Source organism: Pangasianodon hypophthalmus, chromosome 15 (genome assembly GCF_027358585.1).
Source record: "Pangasianodon hypophthalmus isolate fPanHyp1 chromosome 15, fPanHyp1.pri, whole genome shotgun sequence".
NCBI classification, from domain to species: Eukaryota; Metazoa; Chordata; class Actinopteri; order Siluriformes; family Pangasiidae; genus Pangasianodon; species Pangasianodon hypophthalmus.
Genome location: NC_069724.1, coordinates 7,134,997 through 7,159,924, shown reverse-complemented (window position 1 = coordinate 7,159,924; position 24,928 = coordinate 7,134,997). Strand labels below are relative to the sequence as shown.

Here is a 24,928-nt window from a genome sequence, read left to right as displayed (position 1 = left end):
AGGAGTTGAAGGAGAGGTGAGATCGTCTCAGAGGCCACGTTAATGATGAGATTCTGAGATTCCCGTGGGCTTTGCCAGGAGCAAGAAGGGCTCTTATAATCACAGCACAGAGCACACGGCACTGCCACTCCACTCCAATCACATCACTGGTTTTTTTTTTAAATGGGCTTTAAAAAAAAAAAAAAACAAGGGTAATGAGGAGAAGTATGGGAGCTGAGTGGAGAGATGGATGGTGTTCTCATTGTTTGTGTGTGTGCCATGTAGAGAATCTGCTCAAAAAGGCAGCCGTGAAACAAGCAGCACAAACAATTACAACAATGGCTATAGTTAGTACTTATTTGCTGGATGTCACTTAATCAGTTACGAACATTCTGACTTTGCAGAGTCCCAGAAAGAGTGAAACAGGCTAAATTTGATCATCACTAAAATTATTTATCAAACATGCTTACTTACGTCCTGGTTCTAATAACAGAGTAAGACATTGTACCTCATATTAGCTAGCTTGCTAGTAAATTTGATTACTTGATTACACAATACAATAGGTTAGCATTAGCATTAGCTAATGAACACAGCTCTGGTTTTAGTTACAGAATGCAATAGTTTACCTTACATTAGCTAGCTTGCTACTGAACGTAGCTACTGATGTTAATTATACAATACGAATTTGCCTAGCAAATGAATAAGCTAGTGAATTTGGCTACTGGTTTTAATTTCAAAGCAAAATAGGTTATCTTAGATGAGTTAGTGAAAATTGCTACTGGTTCTAATTACACAAGATGGTTTCCCTTACATTAGCAAGCCTGCTAGCAAACTTAGCAGTCTTAATTACACAATACAGTTGTTTACCTAACATTGGATAGCATACAATGCTACTGATTTTAAATTCATTATTAAAAAGTAATTCAGACATTAGCTAGCTTGTTACTGTACTTGCTGGAGTGGTATACTATTTTAGGTAAGCTAGCTAGGTAGCCAACTCACTTAGCTAATGTTGCCAAATGGTTATATAGCATAAATTAATTATACCAATTATGTTAAGTACTATCTCCTATGAGGTAAAGAAATAAAAAAAAGGTTTCCACTGAGAGTTAAAGTAAAAAACAAGCAGTCAGTTACAGCAAATCTGTTTACATCACTTGTTTGCGAGTATGTACTCCCAAATCTACACTAACTGTATTAGTTCTGGAGAAAATGTTCTTCAAGTTTCTCATTGTGTGCAGAGATTCGGGAGGCTTTCCAGGTATTGGACAGGGATGGGAACGGCTTCATCTCAAAACAGGAGCTGGGTGTGGCCATGCGGTCACTGGGCTACATGCCCAGCGAGGTGGAGCTAGCTATCATTATGCAACGCCTGGACATGGATGGTGAGTTTCGCTCTTCCGCTCTCCTTAATCCACTTTCAGACTCTGTCTATCTCTCAGCCTTTGATTCTCTGAAATCTCCCAGTCTGTATTCTTTCCTCTGTATCTCACAGTATTCTTTATCAGCACTAATATTGTGACCAGCCTTATTTCTGTGATAAGCGATCTGCATATGGAGCCATGCTCCTCATTTCTGCTATGCAATACAGTCATTGTAGTTTGGAAGTCTGGAGAATTCTTTAGATATTTAAAGAGTAAAACACAGGAAAATAAGTAAGGGTGTAATGGAAACAGAAAGCAGAGTTACTGTTACCACCCCGAAGATGACTGTTTTCCAATATCAGCATGTTCCGAAGTGTTTTATTCCTCTTATACCACAGCGATGTGCCAACATTAAATTTTTTTATTTATTAAAGAATGACACATTGTACTTTTTATCAATTTATAGTTCTATTTAATGTTGTACAATGTCCACCAAACAACTTAGTTTCTGTTATCACTTACACAATAGAAGATATAAACAGTAGTTTCCTCACCAGCCTCATTTTTTTCACTTCAATTTTTCACTTTTTTCAGTTAAAGTGAAGAAAAACATCCATGTTCCTGAGAAACTGAAAATGCCCGGTCCTCTGTCCTGGAGACTATTCTGTGTCAGAAAATTTGGGTTAGGGTTAGGGTTAGGGTTAGTGGAAATGGAAAAAAAAATGGAAATTCTTCTTCTACTTCTGACTGTTCAAAGTGCTGACACTAGAGACTCCATCCAAAAATGTTAGAAAACACTGTACCTTATCAATAATTATACATTTTTCTTTGTTAAATAACAACACATTTTTTTTACATTAGTTTATTAGACATAGATTATATTGAGTATTTGCCATACAAGTCCAATACGATAATGTATTAGAACGAGTGCATTATCATAAACCTGGGATTTGCTTTGCAGCTGGAACTAATGTCAGAGCTGCTGTTATGGAAAATAAATCAACACCTTATGAGCAGAACAGAGAATTCAACAGCACTGTGGTATAAATAAATATAGATTCTACCTTTCTGGATCTCACTTCTGCTTTTGGCGAGATCTGTCCTGGAATGACAAATAGGATCTGACAGGCAGTGAGTGCATGTCGCTGTAACCTGCTGATTGTACTGCATAGACATAATGCAGATTTGTTTAAACATAGTGGGGTTTCAAATCAGTATCACACAAGATACAAGAACTACACACCCAGGATTGATTTTTGTAAAATAGAAGATAATAGGTACATTGTTTCATTGTTCTTATTAATGCTTATTTCATTGAAATATTATTTATATAAATAGTGTTTCTTTACTGGTCAATGATTTCACTATGGTCAGAGGTTTGAGTGAAGCCTTTCAGTTAAAATAATTCGGTGTGGTTTTTTATGAAAAAGACTTCCCACACCTGTATAAATGACAGCATGCCTTTTGTTGCCATTGTGAAACAGGAAGTAAAGTGACAATTTAAACCAATCATGTTATTTGAGACGTGGACCTGGAAGCGGATCACTTTCACACATTATGCAGCCCATATTCATTTAAAGCAAACCTCAAGCCACTGTTTTCAGGTGGGCTACAGAACAGTTCTCTGAACTCCACCTTGGTTTAAACGCAGCTTTCAGCTTTCACACTCAACCAAACACACACAGTTCCAAAACAAAGCTTAAGTGGAAAAAAAAACCTATAGTGTGTACTGGCCTCATTCTTAAGGGCAGATCAATGTTGCCATGAATAGCGGCCCTGCATGGATTTGTCTCATCAGTCATTAAGACAGGTGATCAATCCTGACAGCAGAACTGGACAGTCAGGACAACTGCACAGTCCAGCTGCTGTGTTAGAACACAGCACATGAAAATTTTGAAGGTTGTGCATTTTGTTAATTTTGCACCCACAGTGATTAACTAAGCCTAAGAATCACTTAATGGTTGTGTGCACAATTTACTACAATCAAAGGATAGGTGTTAAATTTGTGGAAGGCTGTTTACACCAATTGATAACAAAATAAACTTGGTGAGATCCAAACTCACTACGGGTACAATTAGCACGCACAGAAATCTGATTTAGATATTTTGATCCGTACCCCTACTTTGCACATAACATCTATATAATTATTCTTGGTTAATCACCCGCATCATGCCCTGTTTATCACTAATGGCATGTTTATCAGATTACACGCACAAATTAGCCTCTAAATTTAAGATTTTGGTAAATCAGGGTCTGTGTATATTTACAAATAATCTGGTAATTATCTGACTTCATTATCAGATTTTTCAAATGGTCATACTGCCATGTCTTAAACTGGATTAAGACAGTTTTAAGAAATCCAATAAAAACACCTAATTTCTAGGTTTGTTTTTTATAACAGTATTAATCTTTTGTTTTTCTACACCTGCAACTACAACTTGAGAGAGAGAGAAAAAAATCATCTCTGAATCGAAACAATGAGAAAGCTCAAATACGCATAGTGAGTCTGTGCCAATGCTAGCCTCGTATTCTTTTCTTCTGCTGGTCTTCTGATGTTGTTCCGATGGTCTTCTGCTGTTGTAGTCCATCCACCTTAAGGTTTGATGTGTTGTGCATTCTGAGATTCTTTTTTTTTTTTTTTTTTTTGCTCATCATGGTTGTAAAGAGTGCTTATTTGAGTTCCCACAGACTTCCTGTCAGCTCAGACCACTCTGGTCATTCTCCTGATCTCTCTCATCAGCAAGGTGTTTCAGCCTGCATTCACAGGATGTTTTTTGTTTTTTTTGCACAATTCTGAGTAAACTCTAGAGACTGCTGTGTATGAAAATCCCAGGAGATCAGCAGTTTATGAAATACTCAAACCAGCCCATCTGGTACCAACAGCCATGCCATGGTTAAAGTCACAGAGATCACATTTTTTCCCCATTCTGATGTTTGTTGTGAACATTAACTGAAGCTCTTGACCTGTATTTTGCATTGCACTGCTGCGACATGATTGGCTGATTAGATAACTGCATGAATGTGCAATTGTACAGGTACAGCTATTCACTGTGCATCTCTTATCACTTCAAAAAATAAATAAATAAAGCCGCTCACAACATTTATTACACTGCATGTTAGGTCCACTTCCTGCAGTTGAACTGTGTTCTTACTCATGTCAAACATCATTAAGGTTTACTTGGAAGCGGACCAATACCACCTTTTGCCTCGTTTGTTTTGGTTGGCACTTGAGCATGATTGCTGCCCCAAGGAGGAAAACACACAAGGGTTCAATTTAAATAGACCAAACACTACAAATATGAAAGCACCATAAAATATATAAATATCCACTGTTTCTTTAAATATTGCTGATGCCTCTATAGTCATGTTCTGGCAAGGGAAACAATGGAGGTTACACTGAGATTTAGAGGAGTGTAGACCATCTAGTGTAGCTGTCACGTTGGGATTTTATAAAGTCATTTGTTCTAGAAGGTGGTTTCATGCTGGATGACTCTTCCTCCAAAAGTACAAGACACAGAGGACTAGAAGTTGGCTGAGCTAGAACCACCAGGTTTAATGAGGTCATGGGGGATCTGTGGTATTAATAGCAAAATGAAACTTGCCTTTGGGTTATATGGTATTTTACAGCAGTTAGATGTGCACTGTCTAAGCAAGGGCAAATAACTCTCTAACATGAGCAATTATTATTACATTATGAATGTTGAAGTGTGTAGGTTGCATCATTAGTGGGAAAGAAGTCACAGTTTTCAAACATGATTTTCTTGCTGCAGGTGATGGACAGGTGGATTTTGACGAGTTTGTGACGATACTTGGACCTAAGCTCCTCTCGTCTGACACCAGAGAAGGCTTCCTCGGCAGCACTATTGACAGCATCTTCTGGCAGGTGTGGAAAATGTCCTTTTCTTTTTCTTTCACTAGTATTCTTGCTTTATTTTAACATTTGTGGCCTCCATACCTGTCAGTCCCAATGAAGAAAACGTGGTTCCTGTGTCTGTTATGCTACCTTCAAGTCCTTGCAAGCTACTTATTGCTACTTTAAGTATGATGTAATATGTGTTGTAATGGTTTTGGAAAGAACACTCTCTTTGATTTACTGTTATTTTTCTGTCGGCAGAGAGGGGAAATATATTTTTTATATTTTAGCAACAAAATCAACAGAGGATTCACATTTGTCAAGTGGCCTGTCAGTAATAGTGAAGGAGGCATGGCCTCTGTACCTACTAGTTCCAGTGAAGGAGGCGTGGCCTATTTGTCTTTTAGTACCTGTGAAGCAGACGTGGCGTCTGTGCCTGTTAGTCCCTGTGAAGGAGGCGTAGCCTATGTTCTTGTTAGTCCCTGTGAAGGAGGCGTGGCATATATGCCTGTTAGTCCTCGAGAAAGAGGTATGGCCTCTGTGCCTGTAGGGCCCACTTAAGGAGGCATGGCCTCTGTGCCTGATAGTCCCAGTGAAGGAGGCGTGGCCTATGTGTCTGTTAGTACCTGTGAAGCAGACGTGGCCTCTGTGCCTGTTAGTCCCTGTGAAGGAGGCGTGGCGTCTGTGCCTGTTAGTCCCTGTGAAGGAGGCGTAGCCTATGTTCTTGTTAGTCCCTGAGAAGGAGGCGTGGCGTCTGTGCCTGTTAGTCCCTGTGAAGGAGGTGTGGCATATATGCCTGTTAGTCCTCGAGAAAGAGGTATGGCCTCTGTGCCTGTAGGGCCCACTTAAGGAGGCATGGCCTCTGTGCCTGATAGTCCCAGTGAAGCAGGTGAGGGTTTTGTGCCTATCAGTGCCAGTGAAGGAGGCATGGCCAATACGCCTGTTAGTCCTAGTGAAGGAGGCATGGGCTTTGTGCCTGTCAGTCCCATTGCAAGAGGTGACATAGTTTGCTCTAAATGTATCTTATGTGCACAGGATCGTTGATCATGGCTTGAGATGCTCACTGCGGGCTGTGGTCAGGGTTGGTGAATTAAGTTCAATAGATGATAGATTTACTCTGGGAAAGTTTTTCATATTCAGAGGTATCTTATACTTAAGCACTTAAGTAGATTTTCTGGGTGGCGTCCAGATTTTTCTTGAGGAGAAGTGTCCATGATGGAGTTGTCCAGTAGTGTATAGACCACGGCATTTAAGCACATAACTGAGAGCACGCCTCTGTTTACAGCAGATTCTGCTCTGTGAGTGTAACTCCAGCGCAGTTGTCCAAGTAGCACCTAACTACACAGGCACATCTGAGGTCTGAATACCTATGTGTGCAGTTTCACTGTTTACTCCTCACTACTCATGCATAACCCAACTGTGAACACAGCCCTGTGTGTCTTTTATTTGAAAACATTTTTACATTCTGGGCACGTGGAATAGACTACTCCCACATAAAGCCTGTTTTCCACGGATTATAGCTCACTCGCCCCCCTACCTGCATCCAGCATCCCATGATGCGCAGCCAAAATGATTCGTCCAAGCTTGAAACTAAGGACAGAGTTCATGACTGCAAAGCAAAGCTCATCTAGATAGACATATAGCCACTGTTTTCTTTCCAAGAGCTCCTCTGAGGGAATTCCAGTGGTGTTACAGACTGCATATTAATTGAATGTTGCACAGTTCATTGATTTAAAGTGAATCGGGATTTGGATGTCAGGACAGCTTGGGGAATTTTGCTTGAAACTAATCTAACCACTGTTCATGAGCATACTAAACACTTTAGTGCAAAATCAATAATGGTTGAATGGAAAATAGTAAAATCCCGTTTTCACATGCAGCCATTTGAGTACCTTGACATGTGTGTTTGTGTAACAGCGAGATCACAGGCACTGCATGTCTCTGGGGGGATTTAAATGCTCACCTCAGCACACACCCAGTGGGACACAATGACTCATGAATGAAAGTATAATTCAGGTAATATCTTCACACCTGCTGAGCAGCATACCAATCACCCAGCAGCATCAACACACACAAACAATCCCTCTTATTGCAGCTGAAGTTCCCATATGGGTTTAATAACACCACAGCGACAAGCAATATTGCGGTTATGAAGGAGGAAATATCATCTAAAACTCTCTCTTTATCATTCATTCATTACAAGCAAGGTTCATCCCCTTTTCATTGGATAAGTTTCATTTTCAAATGACATAGATGACATATTGGATGGATGTATTAAGAAAATGGATGTATTAAGAAAATTATTATTATTCATCATCATCATCATCATCATCCGTCATGAACAATCATTATCCTCAGCTATATAGAACTTTTTCCATTTTGGGTCCAATATCTCAAAATTTTCAGAAAGTATTTGTGGTAAAGAACATGAATGCACAAAAAATAATGCAAATAATGAAAAAAGTGTTTGTTTTGCTGCTGTAAACTTTCATTTGGATTATTACCAGGAGTAATTAATGCACCTTTAGTAAGTGTGTGTGTGTGTGTGTGAGAGAGAGAAAGGGAATTTTGCTGTTCTCTCAGGCACAGCACTCAGACAAAGTCAGACAAGGTCAGACATGAGATGTACCTGATTCAGACTTTTCTGATGCGATTGCTGAATTCTCATGAGGTTCCTTCCAAATTAATTACAAACTGTATTCTGTTATGCTTTGAAAACAGAAAACCTCTTTGACATTGAGCAACCATCCCTAGATAAAGTGGCATATACAATTTAGCCAGTGTAAAATACATTCAAGCCAAATTTTTAAGCCTGTGTATTTGATTCTCATTGATAAATACTGTATAACCTTTAAACTAATTTCCCTTAGGATCAGTTATACAGTTATACAGTGGGGTCCAAAAGGCTGAGAGCACTAGTGAAAATGCTTCTTCTAATTTAATAGAACAGTTTTCATTACAAATTATATTACTGACAACAACTTGAGTGAAATGTAGAATCTTTGAAATATTTACATGAATTTCAGATATACAAAATGCAAGCAGTTAACATGGTCAGCATCATAAATTTGCTTACATTTAAACAGGGACCTAGAAATAGTCCAGAATCTTGAATATTACATATTCAAGATGTTGAACATTTACTTTCTTTGTTTTAAATATTTCAAAATTCTAAAATCTTCTGTTCCAATTTCACATGAAAATCTAACATAGGTGGAGACCTGTAGCATGTAGATGAGTAAGAGTTGTCAGTGTGATTTATTACATGGAATAATTTCCTCTCTGCTTGAAGTCCACATAAACCAGAGGTGCTCCGCCACATTTACGAGTTCTTACGAGATGTTATGTTTGCGCCAAGCTGGTAGTGAACCATTTCATACCTGCTGGAGCAGCTTGCCTGCCATTAAAAAGAAAAAAACATAGTTTGTCGTATCACAGTTATAATATATGCAGAGTGAGAGACCACTTAAGAGAAGGAGAGAGTGAGGGGGAAAAAAAAGAAGGTGTAAAAGCTAATGTGTGCATTATGTGTAAAAGCCCATGCACTTATTTATATGCTCAGTCAGGTCTAATGTTTAAATGTGCGTGCTTTAAAGATATGTTTGATCCTGAGAACTTCACAGCACCGGTGGAACATAAAAGACTAAACACTCATTAGCAGGGCTGTTTCAAAAAGAGAACTTTTACAACTAACAAGCTCATTTAAGGGAAAGCCAGAAAGCAGTAAAAGTGCTACAGGCAACCGTTGCATTTTTTTTAGAGCACATGGACGACTACACAAGCTTTTCTGCACCTCTTCCTACTTATAGTCCACTACGCTGTAAAGCTGTTAGACTGTGAATTAGCTAACAGCAACACTTTTACGGCTTCTCAGACAGCATTCAGTTGCTACAGCTTCTATCTGACTGTTATCAGAAATTCATTAAGATAGCTAGCTTGCTAACATATTATGAAGTATTTTGTCTAAGAACGGTCACCTTATCTACCTACCATTTCCTGTTAGTTGGCTAGCATAGATGACTGCAGTAACTAGCTGTTAGCTTAATGTTAGCTTAGACATTTGATATCAAAATGTACTAACCAGCAGAAACTAGCAAATGAGGCATTGTTTTCAAACCTTTTTGAAACAAAAAAAAATTGTACTGGAAACTGTTGGGTTATATGCGAGATTAAAACAACGTACCGAAATTTTATTCTCCGATCTTAATCTGGAGTTGCTTTTTTCATTTGTTTCGCTGTACCTGATGGATAGTGCTGCTTGGATGCTGTTCTAACTCCAGCACTGTAGAGGTGTTAGGAAACGTAGAGTACTCTCATGGTTTTTATTAAACCAAAACCTACAGCAGTCACTGCATGTGTGTTATTTACAATACTGGGATCTGCAAACAGTGTTCGGTTCCACAGCTTCCAAAGCTACTTTGCTAATTGCATTCTCCTCATATATCTTGCACAAGACCAAAAGAAAGATGGGTCTGAGTGAGTCAGCTGAGAGTGTTTTATTTTCACGTTCTTCATTAATATAAAACCCTTCAGCTGAAATGTGATGAATCACAGAATGACAGAGTTCGGTTGTGTTTATTCATTCAGCTGAATTTTTTGAGGTGATTGATGAAGTATAATTTACAAGAATGGGCGGTTTGAAACTATGACTGTTATACTAAAGTTATAAAAGCCTATTGAGGCATTCACTGCTCTTTTCCAAAGCAATGAGGAAATCACTTAATTAATTAATTTTAATTGCATTTCTCTCTAAATCATAGGTTCTCAGTCTTGAGGTTCACCTGAGATGCAGGTGATTTTCCCCAATCATTATCATGAAGTCCTATACAAATAAACTTGACTTTCAAGCAATAATTGGTCATGCATGGTTATAATGCTCTGAAGATCAATACAGATACACGTTTCGAGAATTTCAGTCCCTTAAAATGGAGTCATTGGCCAAAAAATGGTGCTTCAAGCAATCAGAGTCATGAAACCAACCATTCTGTTGTTTTAAATGCATTTTGGGTGCCAAATTATGTGCTAACGAATCTTAGCTTATTAGACTGTGTTTGGTTGTGCATTCATGCTCTAAATTAGCTTCATTTGTTTGCTTTCCTCCTGATATTACTTAGAGCTTAGCCCTGATGGTGAACATGAGTGATTTTTATGGAGATTTGTCATAAACTCACAGAAGCTTGTTAAATTAAAATGAACAAAAAACTGTGCATTTCAGTAATAAAGTTTGATAATGGATACATTAGCATCGCAGTACATCTGTATGCATGTATGTGTTAATGTGTTAGTGTTACCGGCTGATTGATGTCATATTAGCTGTGTGTGAGAGTGTCGGGTGTCAAGTGCTTAGCAGTTAGCAGAAGCCAGGAGTCAGATCGTAATGAATGAGAGCAAGTGTGGGTAATGATGATGAGCATAAATGTGAATGAAAATGGGAATATGCAGTGTTATTGGTGGGCCGATAAACCCCACACTCCGTGCTGTAATAGCCCTGCTTCCAGCCACACCATGCACTGTGAAACACCATCTGTCCAACTCACACTTCTCCAAATGACAGTAGAAACTCTAGGGATTGAATTTCAGGCTTCTACTGCCTTGGAAATTGATTCCTGAAAAATATGTGTGTGTGTGTGTGTGTGTGAGTGTGTGTGTGAGAGAGAGAGAAAGAGAAACAGAAAGAGAGAGAGAGAGATAGAGAGAGAGAGAGTGTCTCTTTAATTCAAGGTCAAAGATTAAGTTATTGCCAAAACATACAGGTGCAGTATCACATGGTAATGAACCATTGAGTCACTGGGTCTGAGCTGATAAGAATTTTTATCTGGTGGCCTCTGATATCTTCATAGAATAATACAGTATTGATTGGATGATGAGATTAAGAAGAGAATTGTGCTGAAATGTGGAGCTCTAAATCATCTCCAGACGGTATGTGTGAGGTGAGATTAGTTTATCGTAATTCAGTTGTATCCATGGACTGAATGGGGACTGAATGAAAAATATCTTAAATGTTGACTATAATCTTATCAAAGCAGCAGCACCATGAGGTTTGGTGTTACTGTATGTATCGCCTGTCAGCTGTTAACACGTACCTCTGAAATTAAAAACTAGCCTTTTAAAGAGTTAACTTCTCCTGGGCAGTCGATTGCGGTTACCAGGTGAGGCATTTAGTCTTGGAGAGGAGTCGTAGTAATTACAAAGGGTGCTTAACAGTGTCACCTAGAAAACTGCTCCCTAGATAATAGTTATATAAGGAATAAAACATGACGATAAAACATAAAACATGACGATAAAACATAAAACATGACGTGTTCGGGTATAGGAAAATAATCAACAACAAGGGTGGTAACAGTATCTACAGGCCGCATCACGCTACCTTGTCATTGATTACTTTCCTATAAGCGCATCTAGAAGTGTTTTATTTCTTTTATAACGCAGTAATTTGTCGATGCTACCAATTTTTTTAATTATATAAAAAAAAACATTGTATTACTATCCATTTATAGTTACATGTAATGTTGTGGACACAATGTCTACAGAACATCCAATATTTCTGTTATAGCAGCTCTAAACAGTCAATCCCTCACCTGCCACTTTGTAAATTTAATGACCAGAAACTGCACTATTACATTAAAAGAAGATTCTAATTGAATTAATTATTAGTACAAAATTTAGGAATTATACCCAGTGTAGGTCAGGATCATGTCTCAGTAAAAAATATGACAAAGAATGAACAAAGAATATGATATGGTTATCAGAACTGAACTACTGAATTTGCATGCTAAACTATATAGCTTACCTAGTTAAAGTTACTTATGAACAAAATCTTGTGACAAGTGTGAGTTTACTAGCATTTAACTAGCCAGATAGCTATGGTGCTAATCATACCTACAGTATAATACAATATTGATGAACAAATGTCTCCTCATTATGTCATAACTAACAGCTTAACCAGGGTAGTGAAGGAAAAGGGGGGTGGGGTTGGGATGGCTGGAAAACATGGGTGCTTACAATTCCCATATTCATGCATATTCATAGCTTTTGGCATTCTTAAATAGGGTAAAGGTGTAGAGATGTTTATTGACCAATTTATTACTCAGTTTCGTTGTATCTCTCCATGGCCATGCATGGACTTGGCTGTGGGTTATGAGCAGGACAGACAGGAATGAATGGGATAGACAGTGAGTCGAGTTCCTCTTTCACACATGATAAATGTGTCTGGACACCTTCGACATGCCGCTTCCCGCACTCGTCCCTGCTCTGCAGGTCAGCCAAAGACATCTGCCTCTGACACTTCACTTCACGCTCCATCTCTCTTCACGCTCAGATCTGTCATGACTTGTTACATGCAGGGAAGGCTGTCTTATGGATGGCAGACTGGTTTAGAGGTCATTGTGCATGTTCCTTTCAGGAGAGGTTTGAACAATTTTTATTGAGATGGACCTTCAAAGCTGCACTGTAGACCTTTTATTATGTCAGTACTTGCCATTTGACTAAACAGTGAAAATGATGGCATACTACGGTTTGCATGACATTGTAAACATTAATAGTAATAAAAATTAATGAAAACAATGAGGATACATAGGTACTTAACCACAAACTATACTCACTTTTCCTCCCAAGCCCTGTCTGCTTCCAAAACCTATAACTAAAAAAATGATTAGGCCATTGCGTTGGAATGAACACAGATTTTATGAATGTAAAACAAGAAAGGAGTTCCAAATCAAATTCCCAAAGATTATCCTTGAAAACCTATCAGATTCTATGAATGTAATGTGCAGTATTTGTCAGTTCTGTAAACTACTATTTCACTGATGGTGCTTTGCCTTTCTTCAGAACTTGAGAATAATTCTTCAGTCCATTCAATAATAAATCTTTATTGAGCCAACCTAAATTTTAACAGATTTTCAAATGCATGAAACATGACTTCAGCATAGTGGTAAAAACAGTCAGTCTGTCTAAAGATGTCTAAAACCATGCTAGATAAAGGCTGGATTGTACTTGATTTTAACTATGCAAGATGGCTGTCGTGTATATCCGCAAGTATGTGACAGTGTGTCCCCCACTGATTAAACAAACTAACATAGTGTCACAAATCGCATACTTATGTACTATTCTATACAGTTATTCAATACTGATTTTCCTATTACTTTTAGTGTTTGAATTTCAGAAAACCTCTCATGTAGACTTTAAACCTGCTGAAAGGTCTGTTCTGCATACCAGTCTTTTCTAGATTAGTAAATACTTGAATGTAAAGTCAGAGCTTTTGATTTGAGATACAGCTCATGACAACAATCATGACGACAGTGGAAAGTTTTAAAGAGAAACAGAGCTCATCAGTGTGTTTAAATGAGCTGCAGGAATATCTGGTCACTCCCTGTATGTGACAACAATTTCTTGTATTCTTCACATCTGGGCTGAGGGGCAGGGTGGCTAGCTGAAGATACTTGTCATGAAAAAAAAAATCCTAAAAACTAACCTAAATTTTGCCAGAGTCATGTGGTAAAATGTGTTAACACTGCTGTGCCTGAAATCACTAAACATTTTACAGTTCCACTTGGAACAGGGATGTTTTGGCCCTGACGCGCCTCCTAGAAGATGTCGCTTTTAATCCTCCAGATTTAGATAAGATATGCATGCAGGTGTGTGAAACAAAGATAAGCCTAAAGAATTCAGTTTGTAACCAGCTGTCAAAATGTCAATGGTGTTCCTGCTCCATGGTATGAATGCAATCTTTAAACTCTTTCCCTTTTCACTTTTGGGGGTAACCAGACAACTAGATATATGCGGTAGAAAATGTCAAAATTTCACCATGTGAAGGATTGTCCCAGGAAACACAAATAGCATCCAACTTAAATTTTATTTTAAAAATAGAGGACAAAAAAAGGACAATATAGAGCACTAGTACTCACGCCCTAAGCCATTCTGATGCTACCTTTCTACTGTGTCCTTTGTATCTCTCTTTGTCGCTTTATCTTGTACCATCTCTTTGGCCTCTACAATCAATTTATTGAGGTATTGTCTTTTTCTTCACCTCCCTTCCACCCTTTCCATGCTATCAGGCAGGTAATTGAAGTGTAAATCTACCCATTGCTGAGCAGTTTTGCTGGATCAATTTTCCGCAGTGAGCAGTGGCACAGTATGTAAAGAAATGTGAATAACGAGAGGGCTCTCAGCTACATGTGCTGCATGGACATACAGTATACAGTACATTACAGCCAGCCTCCTACAATCAAACTATTGATTTCACTGTGTGTTATTAAATTTGGTGTAGGAAGCTGGTAGCTTATAAAATATCTGAAAATCAGTTTGTGAAAAGAATCCCGAGTTTGAGTTTGCGATTGATTGCTTCATTGGCTTTCAGCAGGGGAGAACTGTGCCTAATTTAATTTAAACATGTTCAGCTCTGTTTTGGCTCATGTGCTTTTAAAGCAACAGAAATTCTATTAAATAACCACATTAATCCTAAACAAAAAGAATTGCGTGGATCTTTCTAATTTATGTACTTTAGTGCTATTTATAACCACAACATGTTGAATTCTTGACTCTGATTGGTCAGAAGGTGTCTAATTTTCTGTAAGAGCAGCTCTGACAGCAGTTCTGGCTGCAAGGCAAATCACAGGTTTATATTAATGCGCTTGTTCTAATACGTTATTGGTTTATGTAATGTAAGTCTAATAATAAATGGCTTAAAATACATGCTGTTCTTTAACAAAGAAAAATGCCTGATCACGTATGTGGTGAAGTTTTCCCTGCTGAGGCGTTCTTTAATAAAAAAAAAATGTAATTACTGAAAAAATTGCTTTGGGATAAGAGGAATAAAACACTATGGGATGTGCTGTTATGGGAAAATAATCAATTTTGGAGTTACCGTTACCATGGTAACGGTAACTCCCCTTCGTGTCAGGACGCATCACATGACGCTGTCTTTGATTATTTTTTGCACCATTGTGTTTCATTCCTTACTTGTATACAGAGAAAAGTCCACAAGAGCCAATGTCAGTGCTAAGTCTGATGCTTTAAAATTCATGAAAATGACCTTAATTAAGCTATCAGAATGTGGGTTATTATTAAACCAGCTGTGAGCACTTTGGTGGTGTATGCTAGCTCTTCCGGGATTCAGGGGAAAATGTAGGGTACATTTCACTGAGATCACTTAACAGGTAGGGAGTCTTTTTTTTTTTTCCTTTAATTTTCTTCCAAAAGACAACTCACTTGTCACTTTATTGCTGACGAGCTCTCTCAAAACTGTGTGAATTTAAACAAATCTACAGCTACACCACATCGTTCCATAATGCAAAGTATCCTAATTCAGCTTTCTGTAAATCTACATGAAAATGAAGTCAGGCGTTAGCGGTATCCCATGGGGCCAGTCCTGCGTTAGAGCACTGAGTCTGTCTGGGAGAGGGAGAGGCAAAGCTGCAGGTGCTTCTGGGTTCATCACTCTACATGCGCTTGATGTATACACTGCTCTAGATTTCATACCTGAATTGCAAAGTCTTAATACGGTCTGGTTAAGGTTGTTTCATGTAAGATGTACAGTTTGAATAACGATTAGCTAAGCCAGATGTTAGTATTAAGTTTGGTTACTGGTTAGTAGATGCAGGAGTTGGTTATGAGTAGGTTATATTTATATTTATTTATTTGGCAAAGTGACTAACATTCATTTATTTGTGGTGGACCCGTAGCCTAGACGAGGCCTGGGAATATGAGACACGAGGTGGGAATACATCCTGGATGGAATGCCAGTCTGTCGTTCACAGACTTATTCACGGGCAATTTATTGTAGCCAATCCACTTACTGGTATGCTTTGTTTGGGAAGTAGGAGGAAACTGGAGAACCTAAAGGAAATCAACACAGATACAGGGAGAACATGTTAAACTCCACATAGACAGCACTTGGACAGCACAGACAGACAGACAGACAAGCAGTAGACCAAGCTCAGGATCAAAGGAGAATAAAGTGACAGAAATCATTCGAATATTTTATTGTTTCTGTGGTAACAACTCATTCACAGGGATTTATATTATAGATGCTGCACATAATCCAAGGCAAATAATAAAATTATTTTTAAAAAGTGCTTTCTGTAAGAAGGCTTTTATTTACCATTTATGGAAGGAGTCTCCAGTGTCTGCACTTTGGAACAGTAGGAGTAGGAGTCTTTCACTTTCCAGTTTCTCAGTAATATGATGAGTTTTTTTTGTTTGTTTGTTTTGTTTTATTAACTTCAAGAGAAGTGAGAAAAATGAGAGGCAAGTGAGGGAATGACTGTTTATAGCTATTTATTTTATAAATAAAAAAAATCCACCTGGTTGTTAATTATTTTCCTATAACAGCATACTGCATTATGTTTAATTTCTCATATATTTTGTATTTTGAAGGCCAAAAAAAGTCAGATTGGTTTACAATATGATAAGGTTGGGTTTACATGTACATATATATATATATATGTATTTAGGTTTATGGTATTGCTGAATAAGATTAGAGTTAAATTTAGTGCATGATTAAATTTATGAGATGATGGATGAAGGGATAAGGACAGGACTAGGTGTAAGGCTGAGATATCCAGACTGTACAGTATGCTTTGTGGGTATATGGACAAGATTCTACCCATAGTGTGTTGGGCTGATGTGAATGTTCATGGCAAGCTAATGAATTAGATTAAAATTTAATAAATGTAATCCAATTCAGGTCCAGTTTGAAAGCAGAGTGTGTGCATAGCTAAATAAAAGTGTCTAGATTAATTTAAAAAAATACGACATAATAAAAAGCATTGATTTCCCAAGAATAATATATTTCAGCAGATTATTGCTCTACATTGCTTTGTTTGTAATATTTTGTAATTACTGCACAGACTCTAAGAGCTGCTCTGAGGACTTTCGGCTTCTCTGTGCTTTTGTGTTTAAGGATGCAGTGCATGAGTCTTTTGCATGTTTTATCTAAGCTTCAGAAAAGTGTGATAAGGGATTAGTAAATGCATTAGTAAAAGCTAATGGATAATTAAGACCATAGAAAACACAAGCTTTTTGACTGTGCTCTCAATTGCCTAGGGACAGAATATCCAAAAATCACTGCAAGGCTAGCTCAAGGATTTTGTGGAATGTTTGGGTAAAGGCTAAAATGTTCTGGTCTGTTTGTCTCTGGTAATAAAGTACTGAACCATAATTGTCCCACAATTATTATTCTTCTCTTCAACCTTTTTTTATTTTATTTTTTCATGCTTTATGTATCTGTTTGTAATGCAACTTGTATCTCTAGATTCTGTACTTAAACACCTGCAATGTTTATTCTTCGTAGAAAGCCGGTTTGTGCTGGACTTTGAGAGAGTGAGGACAGAGCCGCAGTTGTGATGACAGACATCCAGGAAAATACTGTGTATTCCCACCGGTGTAGTGTACTAAAATGGCTGGTTATAGAATGCCTTGTACCTTTCTTGTCGACTGGTTGACTGGCATCATAAATCAACTGGGAAGTAAAGTGAAAAAACTTTCAGGTTCTTCAGTTTGTTCCTTTCTTATAAGCTTTTCATTTCTATGCAACAACTCTTATTGAGGTGTCCCAGTATCGAAGTATAACAGACTCCACAATGCATTGCACCGTTGGCTGCCTCGTCCTTGTCCATTATTTTATGCAATCAGGATACTTCATTTCATGGTATCTTTTTTAATTTCATACTTTTCAGGATGAATTATGGCTTGATAGGATTGAGCCTTTTGGAATACCGCATGGGTACCTGCAGTAAATGAGTGGCAATCTGATTCACATGGTCTGTAACAGCATGATGTTGTACATTCTCGTAAGGCTGTACAATTAATCATAATTTAAACACTTCTTCAATTATTCATACTCTATATTCAGACATCTTCAGTAAGTGCTTCAACATGGTCAGGGTCACGGTGGATCCATAGGTAACTCTGAGAACACTGGGCACAAGGCAGGAATTCACTAATAATGGGACGCCGGTCTATCACACTATTCACACACACATTCGTATCTAGGGGCAAATTTATAGTCGCCTTTCGGCACGATTTGGGACACAGACCATAACACGACCTCAGGATCGAATCAGCCACCTTAAAGCTGTGAAGTGGCCGTGACACCCTCTGTGCCACCCACTGTGCCACCCACTTCTTCAATTAATTAAGCATAATCAATGACAATATTGATGGGATAGGCTAATGTTGGCTAACTAATTTTATATACAGTATTTATTATTTAGAAGGCACTCTTAGTTTAGTGTAATGAAGGAGCGGTGTAATGGAGATTTATACAAGAACACAGGCTTATAATGTAGGTCACAGTGTGATAGAAAAGCCATTTTGTATTGATTTGAAATAATAAAATGGCACCAAAAACACAAGTATTTTGGAATAGATTGTGAGAAATCATCACGATTTCAATGTTGAGCAAAATAATCGTGATTATCTTTTTAGCCATTATCGTACAGCCGTTCAACTGTGCTCTCTCCCTGCAGTTTGACATGCAGCAGATGTCTCTGGAGGAGCTGAAACAAGTCCTGTTCCATGCCTTTCGGGACCATCTGACAATGAAGGACATTGAAAACATCATTGTGAATGAGGAGGAGAGCCTGAAAGACAGCTCAGGAAACTGCCAGACTGAATTTGAGGGAGGTGAGTGCTAAAGACTGCTGGCAGGATATTTCACTGGTTTCACAGGATCGATGGCTGATCGTAGATCATGTTTCTTGCCTATGGCTTCAGCACAAAAATAAAGTGCTGCAAGTCAAACCCTGGTGAATCTAAATATGATCGTGGTTGTAACTAGCTCTCACATAGCCTCTCGTCTCCAGACGTCCTGATAACATGGTGGCAGAGTGAAGTCTGCTGTGTGGAAAGATGCATGGGTTTGCTTCCTGCAATAACATTAGCTGATCACATTAGGCTATAATCTCCTTAGATGGCTATAAATCAGCACTTAATGTTCGTTTAACGTTACTCTTTAATAACATACTACAAGCATGATAAATAAAGTGCATTATTAACTAATCATGTAACGTAATTCAGAAATCAACATTAGCTTGAGCGAGATAGTGAAAGCCTCTTTTTCCTTTCTCACGGTTGACTAAAAAGGGTCAAATAGAACAAAAAGTCTATCATGCACCCAAGAGAGATAGTGAGGATTAAAGATTTTTACATTCAAACTGTGACGTTTACACCATGCACTAGTGCCAGAGGTATTGTGGCCTATAATTTCTTGTTTCACATACTCATCTGGCACTGTTCATTCCTCCTTCTCTGCACAGAATGCTGCTTTGTTAATTCATATTCATTCATTTCATCTGCCATTCGCAGTGTGCCAGAAGAGAATGGCCTTCGGTTTCACTCTGAACATTACAGTAGATGAATAAGATGTAAACTAGGGCGAATGACAGAGAAAAGACAAAGATCAGACAGGCAAATGAAGGGAAAGAAGCATAATGTGATCTATTTCCTCACAAGGAGGAAATTTCCGCATAAGTAGCTCTGGTGTTCCTTTACACGGCTCCATATTGGAGAAGTAGGTGAAAAAAATGAATCAAGTGGGAATGAAAGAAAATCCCCTGGTGAGAGTGAATGGGAGGCACAAATCTGATTCCTTAATCAGAGAGGTAAATTAGGAGCAGATTTGTAGATACACTTCCAGCCCCACTCTCAGAGCTCAGGAGAGACGCAGATGGGCTACTCTTCTATTTTATTCAGCCTCACAGATAAGAGAGCAACAGAGGTCTTTTAGCTTGCCTGCAGGTGAGAGATAGAAAGTAAAACTAAGTAGCTGTTACCAGTTGATAAAATCCTTCATCTAGAATGCTAGGCTGTAGTCTGAACTGAGGAATATTATGCAGGGCAACACACCCATGGCAGTCATTTGTAGGGTCAATCCAAACAGAAGTGATGGAAAGTGCTTTCAGAACAGTCCTTTTTGAAGGGATAAGCGTGTTTTTAATGAAAAATTAGTCACAGCAACAGGCGAGCTTAGCTATATATAAATTAGAGTTGTAACCCAGTGCCACTGTCTGCATCTGTATCGGTTTTGTGCAAATATCTGTATCAACATTCATATTTAAATTTGAAGTGGGTGTGGCCTAAAGAAGAATGGTCCCCTGTGATCCTTTCTGGCACGTTTCCTTTAAAAAAAAATAGTGCTTCTCTTATTCATATCTGTATTTGTATCTGTTTAGAATACATTATCTGTCCATTCTTAATAATGTATTCATATTCTGTAAAATTCCTACTATAAATATACGTCAAGTCTGAAACATTACACTGCTGATATTTAGCATGATTCTACATTTCTTTTAACATCATCTGACAACTTTTGCACACAAAGATTATCTATTTTCATTTAAAGTATTTGCACCTATGGCAGATAATTTTGTTGCCTTTAAATTTCCTTTTTGTTCTCTGGCTAATCAGCAGCCAATCAGAGCTAACCTGAGAGGCAAGGAAGGAATGTGATTGGTTAAGTCCACTTGTGTGGAAATAAACATGGTTAATAAACAGGAGTATTACAACCACTGGTCACAAATCAAACTTAATACGATGATGTGTGCTCTCTTAACAAAGTCTGACTGTTTTCACTATCAGATTCCAGCTGCACATTTGTTGTTGTTTCTCTTCTGTGTGACTTCTTTAGTGCACTCTAAAGGAAAGAATCGGCAAACGTGCGTCCGCAAGAGCCTCATCTGTGCTTTCGCAATGGCCTTCATCATCAGCGTCATGCTCATTGCAGCCAACCAGATGTTGCGTAAGGGTATGGACTAGCTCCGTCCACTGTGACCCCTGAGTGATATTACCTCTGCTCCACTTATCTAGCCAAACAAGACATATCAACGAACAACTGAATATGTCGTTGACGTTTATTGCTTTGTAACTGGGCTTGCAGTGAGCAAGCGTCCCACTGTGCGGAAGACACCAGCCCACTACTCTCTGGATTTAATGCACTCCAAAGACTTCTATGCATCCATCTTTAAAGCATATAATGAAGTACAATTTTCTCAGAAGAACTGGAGCCAACACATGGATGTAATAAGTCACAAACTGACATGATAAAACTCTAATAACAGTTGTTTACCCTCCCTTTATCTCTCTGACAGGAAGACACAAGGGCTCCTCTCTGGTGCCCCTTTAATGCAATAAGATTTTGGCCCCCTCTTGTATTTATGCGTGTTTCTCTCTCATCTTCTCATCAACTCCAGACTACATCTGAAACAGGAGTTATGAGGAGGACGCCACTCACCTTCAACTTCAGTTCATTGTCTGTATTTGAGCATGTGCATGTAAACTTGCTTCAGTCCGAATAACAGCATTAGCTTTTGCTATTGAGAGACCTTTTCTTGATTAAAAATGGAGTCACACAATCTGTAGCAAAGCACAGTGATTGAAGGATGATACCATATTTTCCAAACAATAAGTTGCTCTGGAGTAAAAAGGTATGTCTATGAGGAAAGTGTAGGATTCGAATATATACGTTTTATTTCTGATACCTAGCTATACAGGTGGTCAAGTTAACAAACAGCGCACGTGTTATTTTAATCTGCCTCTATGCAGTTCAGTTGCTTTTAAGCCACCAAGCGCACCAACAGTTCAACAGGAAACCTTCTGTCAGACAATATTTATTTTTATGGCATCTTTACAAGCGTACAGATTAAGGGTCATACAGGCAACATGATTGACAGACAGGCAGAAATGCCTCTTTATCCTGATTGGTTGGATGCTGGTGGTCCACATCATTTGGATTTTCTTTCATTTACAGAGCCATGGTGCATCTCATCTGCTCAGAGGTGAGACCAAGGGTTTCACCTCTGAGCAGATATTTAATTGAATATGAAGAGAACCATGACAGATATCAGGGTCTTGGTGTATAAATCCCTGAGCCCACCTTTAATGCAAAACATCCAGCTACTTGGTAGAGGACATTTTATTGTCTGGAAAATATGGTAAATAGTTAAACACAGAGTACTTGCCAATACCTGTAGATGGAAAACTATGTGTAGCTATAATAAAATTAATAGCTATGTTAGTAATTGCTAGTCATGCTTGGAACAATGTAAAGACATGTCAGGGGTATTCTTCTGTCATTCTTTCAGATCAAAACTGAGTATGAGGTCTTCTAAAGGTCTGATAAACATTTTGTCTGATTACCAGTATAGTGATTCACTTCTGCAGAAGTGTCTATGACAAGTTTTTGGACTTTTTTGGTCCATTTTTGATTACTCATTCAGTTCAGACTCAGGCTCAGTGAATGCAGCATTTAAATGCACCTGAAATAAACTAGTCTGTCTCTTACCTTTGTCTTTTTATCTCCTGTTACTGTATGTAACCCTTTCTCTGTAGTGAAAATACTATAACTGTTTTGAATATATTTAAATGTGTCAATATTCCCTTTGCCTGTTCACTCTGTTTATGTGTAATAGTGTAGCAAAGTCATGTTTTCTCATATAGCACTGCATGCATGTCTATGTATATAATGCTGTATAGCAGAACTGTCTGTTGGATGCATACCTGAATGTCTAGCCCATGCATGTCAGAAACTGTTTCTACACATATGTGTAAAGCACTGGGTTTGCTGGGGGTTTTTTTTCCTTGGAAGCAATCAGCTGTCTTCCTATCATCTCTCATGTTGGAAAAGAATTGACCATTATAGAAAGAAATGAGCCATTATAGGTGATTTATGTAAGGAATAAAACACACCAGAGCGTGCTGTTATAAGAAAGTAATCAGTCATGGGGTTGATTATATTGATTGGCATTACCACCGTGAAGCTAATTATTTTCCAAAAACAGCACGTTCTGAAGTGTTTTATACCTCTTATAGTACACCAGTTTGCCAACTATTCAAATTTTTATTTATTAAAGAACAACACAGCATACTGTTTATCCATTTATAGTTACAAAACAAGTTAGTTCCTGTTATTCCTTCCCTCACAAGCCTCTCTTTTTTCTCTTTCCTTAAGTTAATAAAACAACTTTTCATGTTACTGAAAAACCGCAAAACCCTCCCTTCTGTCGGAAAACTTAAAGTTACAGCTTTACTTCTGACTGTTACAAAGTGCTGACACTGGAGACTCCTTCCAAAAATGTTAAATAACTGTCTCCTCACATACTCCTCATCTGTTTATGTGGACCGTCTGCCTTGAAAGTCCCTGCGTAAGTTGTTACTATAGAAACAATAACGTGTTAAAAAGGAGCACATTAATATAAACCTGTGATTTGCCTTGCAGTCAACACTATTGACAGAACTGCTGTTAGAGAAAATTAATTAATTAACACCTTCTGACCAATGAGAATGAAGAATTCAACAGTGCTGTGCTATAAGCCTGAAATAATTACTGTACTTCACAAAAAGATTCAAGATAGAGAAATGTTTAGGGGTGTAAAGATTTACTGAATATCCAAGACAAGGCTGCACAGATGCCAAACAGTGAGAATCCAGCAAGAGTCAGGAGGCAATGGCGAATGAATACAGGAAATTGCAATACAACACATGCATCTCTTTGTTATTACCATTAAAATATTATGTATAACTGTTCCAGCCCCAGTGAAGAAGGTGTGGCCTCTGTGCATGTCAGTTCCTCTGAAGGAACCGAGGCTCTCCAACTGTTTCTGCACAATTCTGAATTACATTATGTCACAACAAAACATCTCTAAATTGTATTATGTAGAATTGTCAGATCTCTCCTAGACAGTATTGTTCATGTGCAATGGTTTTCTCAGAAGAGTTGTAGTCTGCTGTTAAAGGAATAAGTGGTCAGTGGCTCCACCTAGTGAGCCTTGTCAATTTCCAATCTGTTTTTTTTTTTTTTTTTTTTTTTTAGGAGAAAGCAAATATTCACCATGTTTGCATGCAGTCTACTTAAAATGACCTAAATTTAAAAGATTTCATTAAAACCAATAAAATATGTTTCGATTCTATCATTTCCAGTTAATATAACTGTAAAATATATGCAATGTTCTGTCCATATAAAAAAATGTATGATAAGGTCTATGCTACTGTCGTGTACCATCCATGTTGATGCCATGTAGTGGACTGAACGGCAAACCCAGTCATTCAGTTTAATCTACTCATTACTGCCAAATCTACTTCTGTCATGGTCTTCAATTACAAACACTCAGTAAAGACTACTTTTGGCTCTTTTTTTGACTGTATATGTTTTTAAAATAATTTTGTTTACTACACTTTATTACGGTTTTTATTTTGCTTATGAATGTTTTTTTTTCCCTAGGTTTTTATTATACTTTCAGGATTTTTTTTTTATCTGGTAAAGGGGACAGTGGGCTCTTGAATATAGTTTGCTCTCAATCCAGAATCCTCTCTTTTAGCATGCCAAGTGAAATATTCAGAAGAAATTTGTATTATGTATTTATTCTTATGTATATGATGTATTTTATTTTTAAGAAGTGTAAAAGGGACTGTGGATATGCATAATGGTATACACTTTGCATGCAGGCTATGGATTGACAGTAAAATTATAGCAATATGATTTTTAAATAAGAAAAACAAAACTTCTAAGGAAATATGAACGTATCATTTGTATATTGAATAAATGACCTATACAGTGAATGTGAAAATAAACACCTTGTATCAACTACAGTGCAGATTCTTTTTCCTTACTTACTCTTGTATTCACTTTTTTCTTCCTTCCTTGATTTTCTTTTTCTTTCTTTATTATTGAGTTGATATAGTTATTAACCTGTGTGACTACTCACTTGAATTCATTGAGTTTAATCCAAATCTAAAACAA

General features: G+C 37.9%; 1 protein-coding gene across 1 annotated transcript in view; it reads left to right on the top strand.

The window, feature by feature from the left end:
* Window positions 1-24,794, top strand: part of caln2 (calneuron 2) — a 36,729-nt gene extending 11,935 nt beyond the window's left edge. Inside the window, exons 3-6 of the mRNA XM_026938753.3 lie at window positions 1,221-1,364; window positions 5,114-5,226; window positions 18,663-18,819; window positions 20,822-24,794. Coding sequence (XP_026794554.1) covers window positions 1,221-1,364; window positions 5,114-5,226; window positions 18,663-18,819; window positions 20,822-20,949 — 542 coding nt within the window. The 3' untranslated portion in view covers window positions 20,950-24,794. The remainder of the gene's footprint in view (window positions 1-1,220; window positions 1,365-5,113; window positions 5,227-18,662; window positions 18,820-20,821) is intronic.
* Window positions 24,795-24,928: the final 134 nt, after the last annotated feature.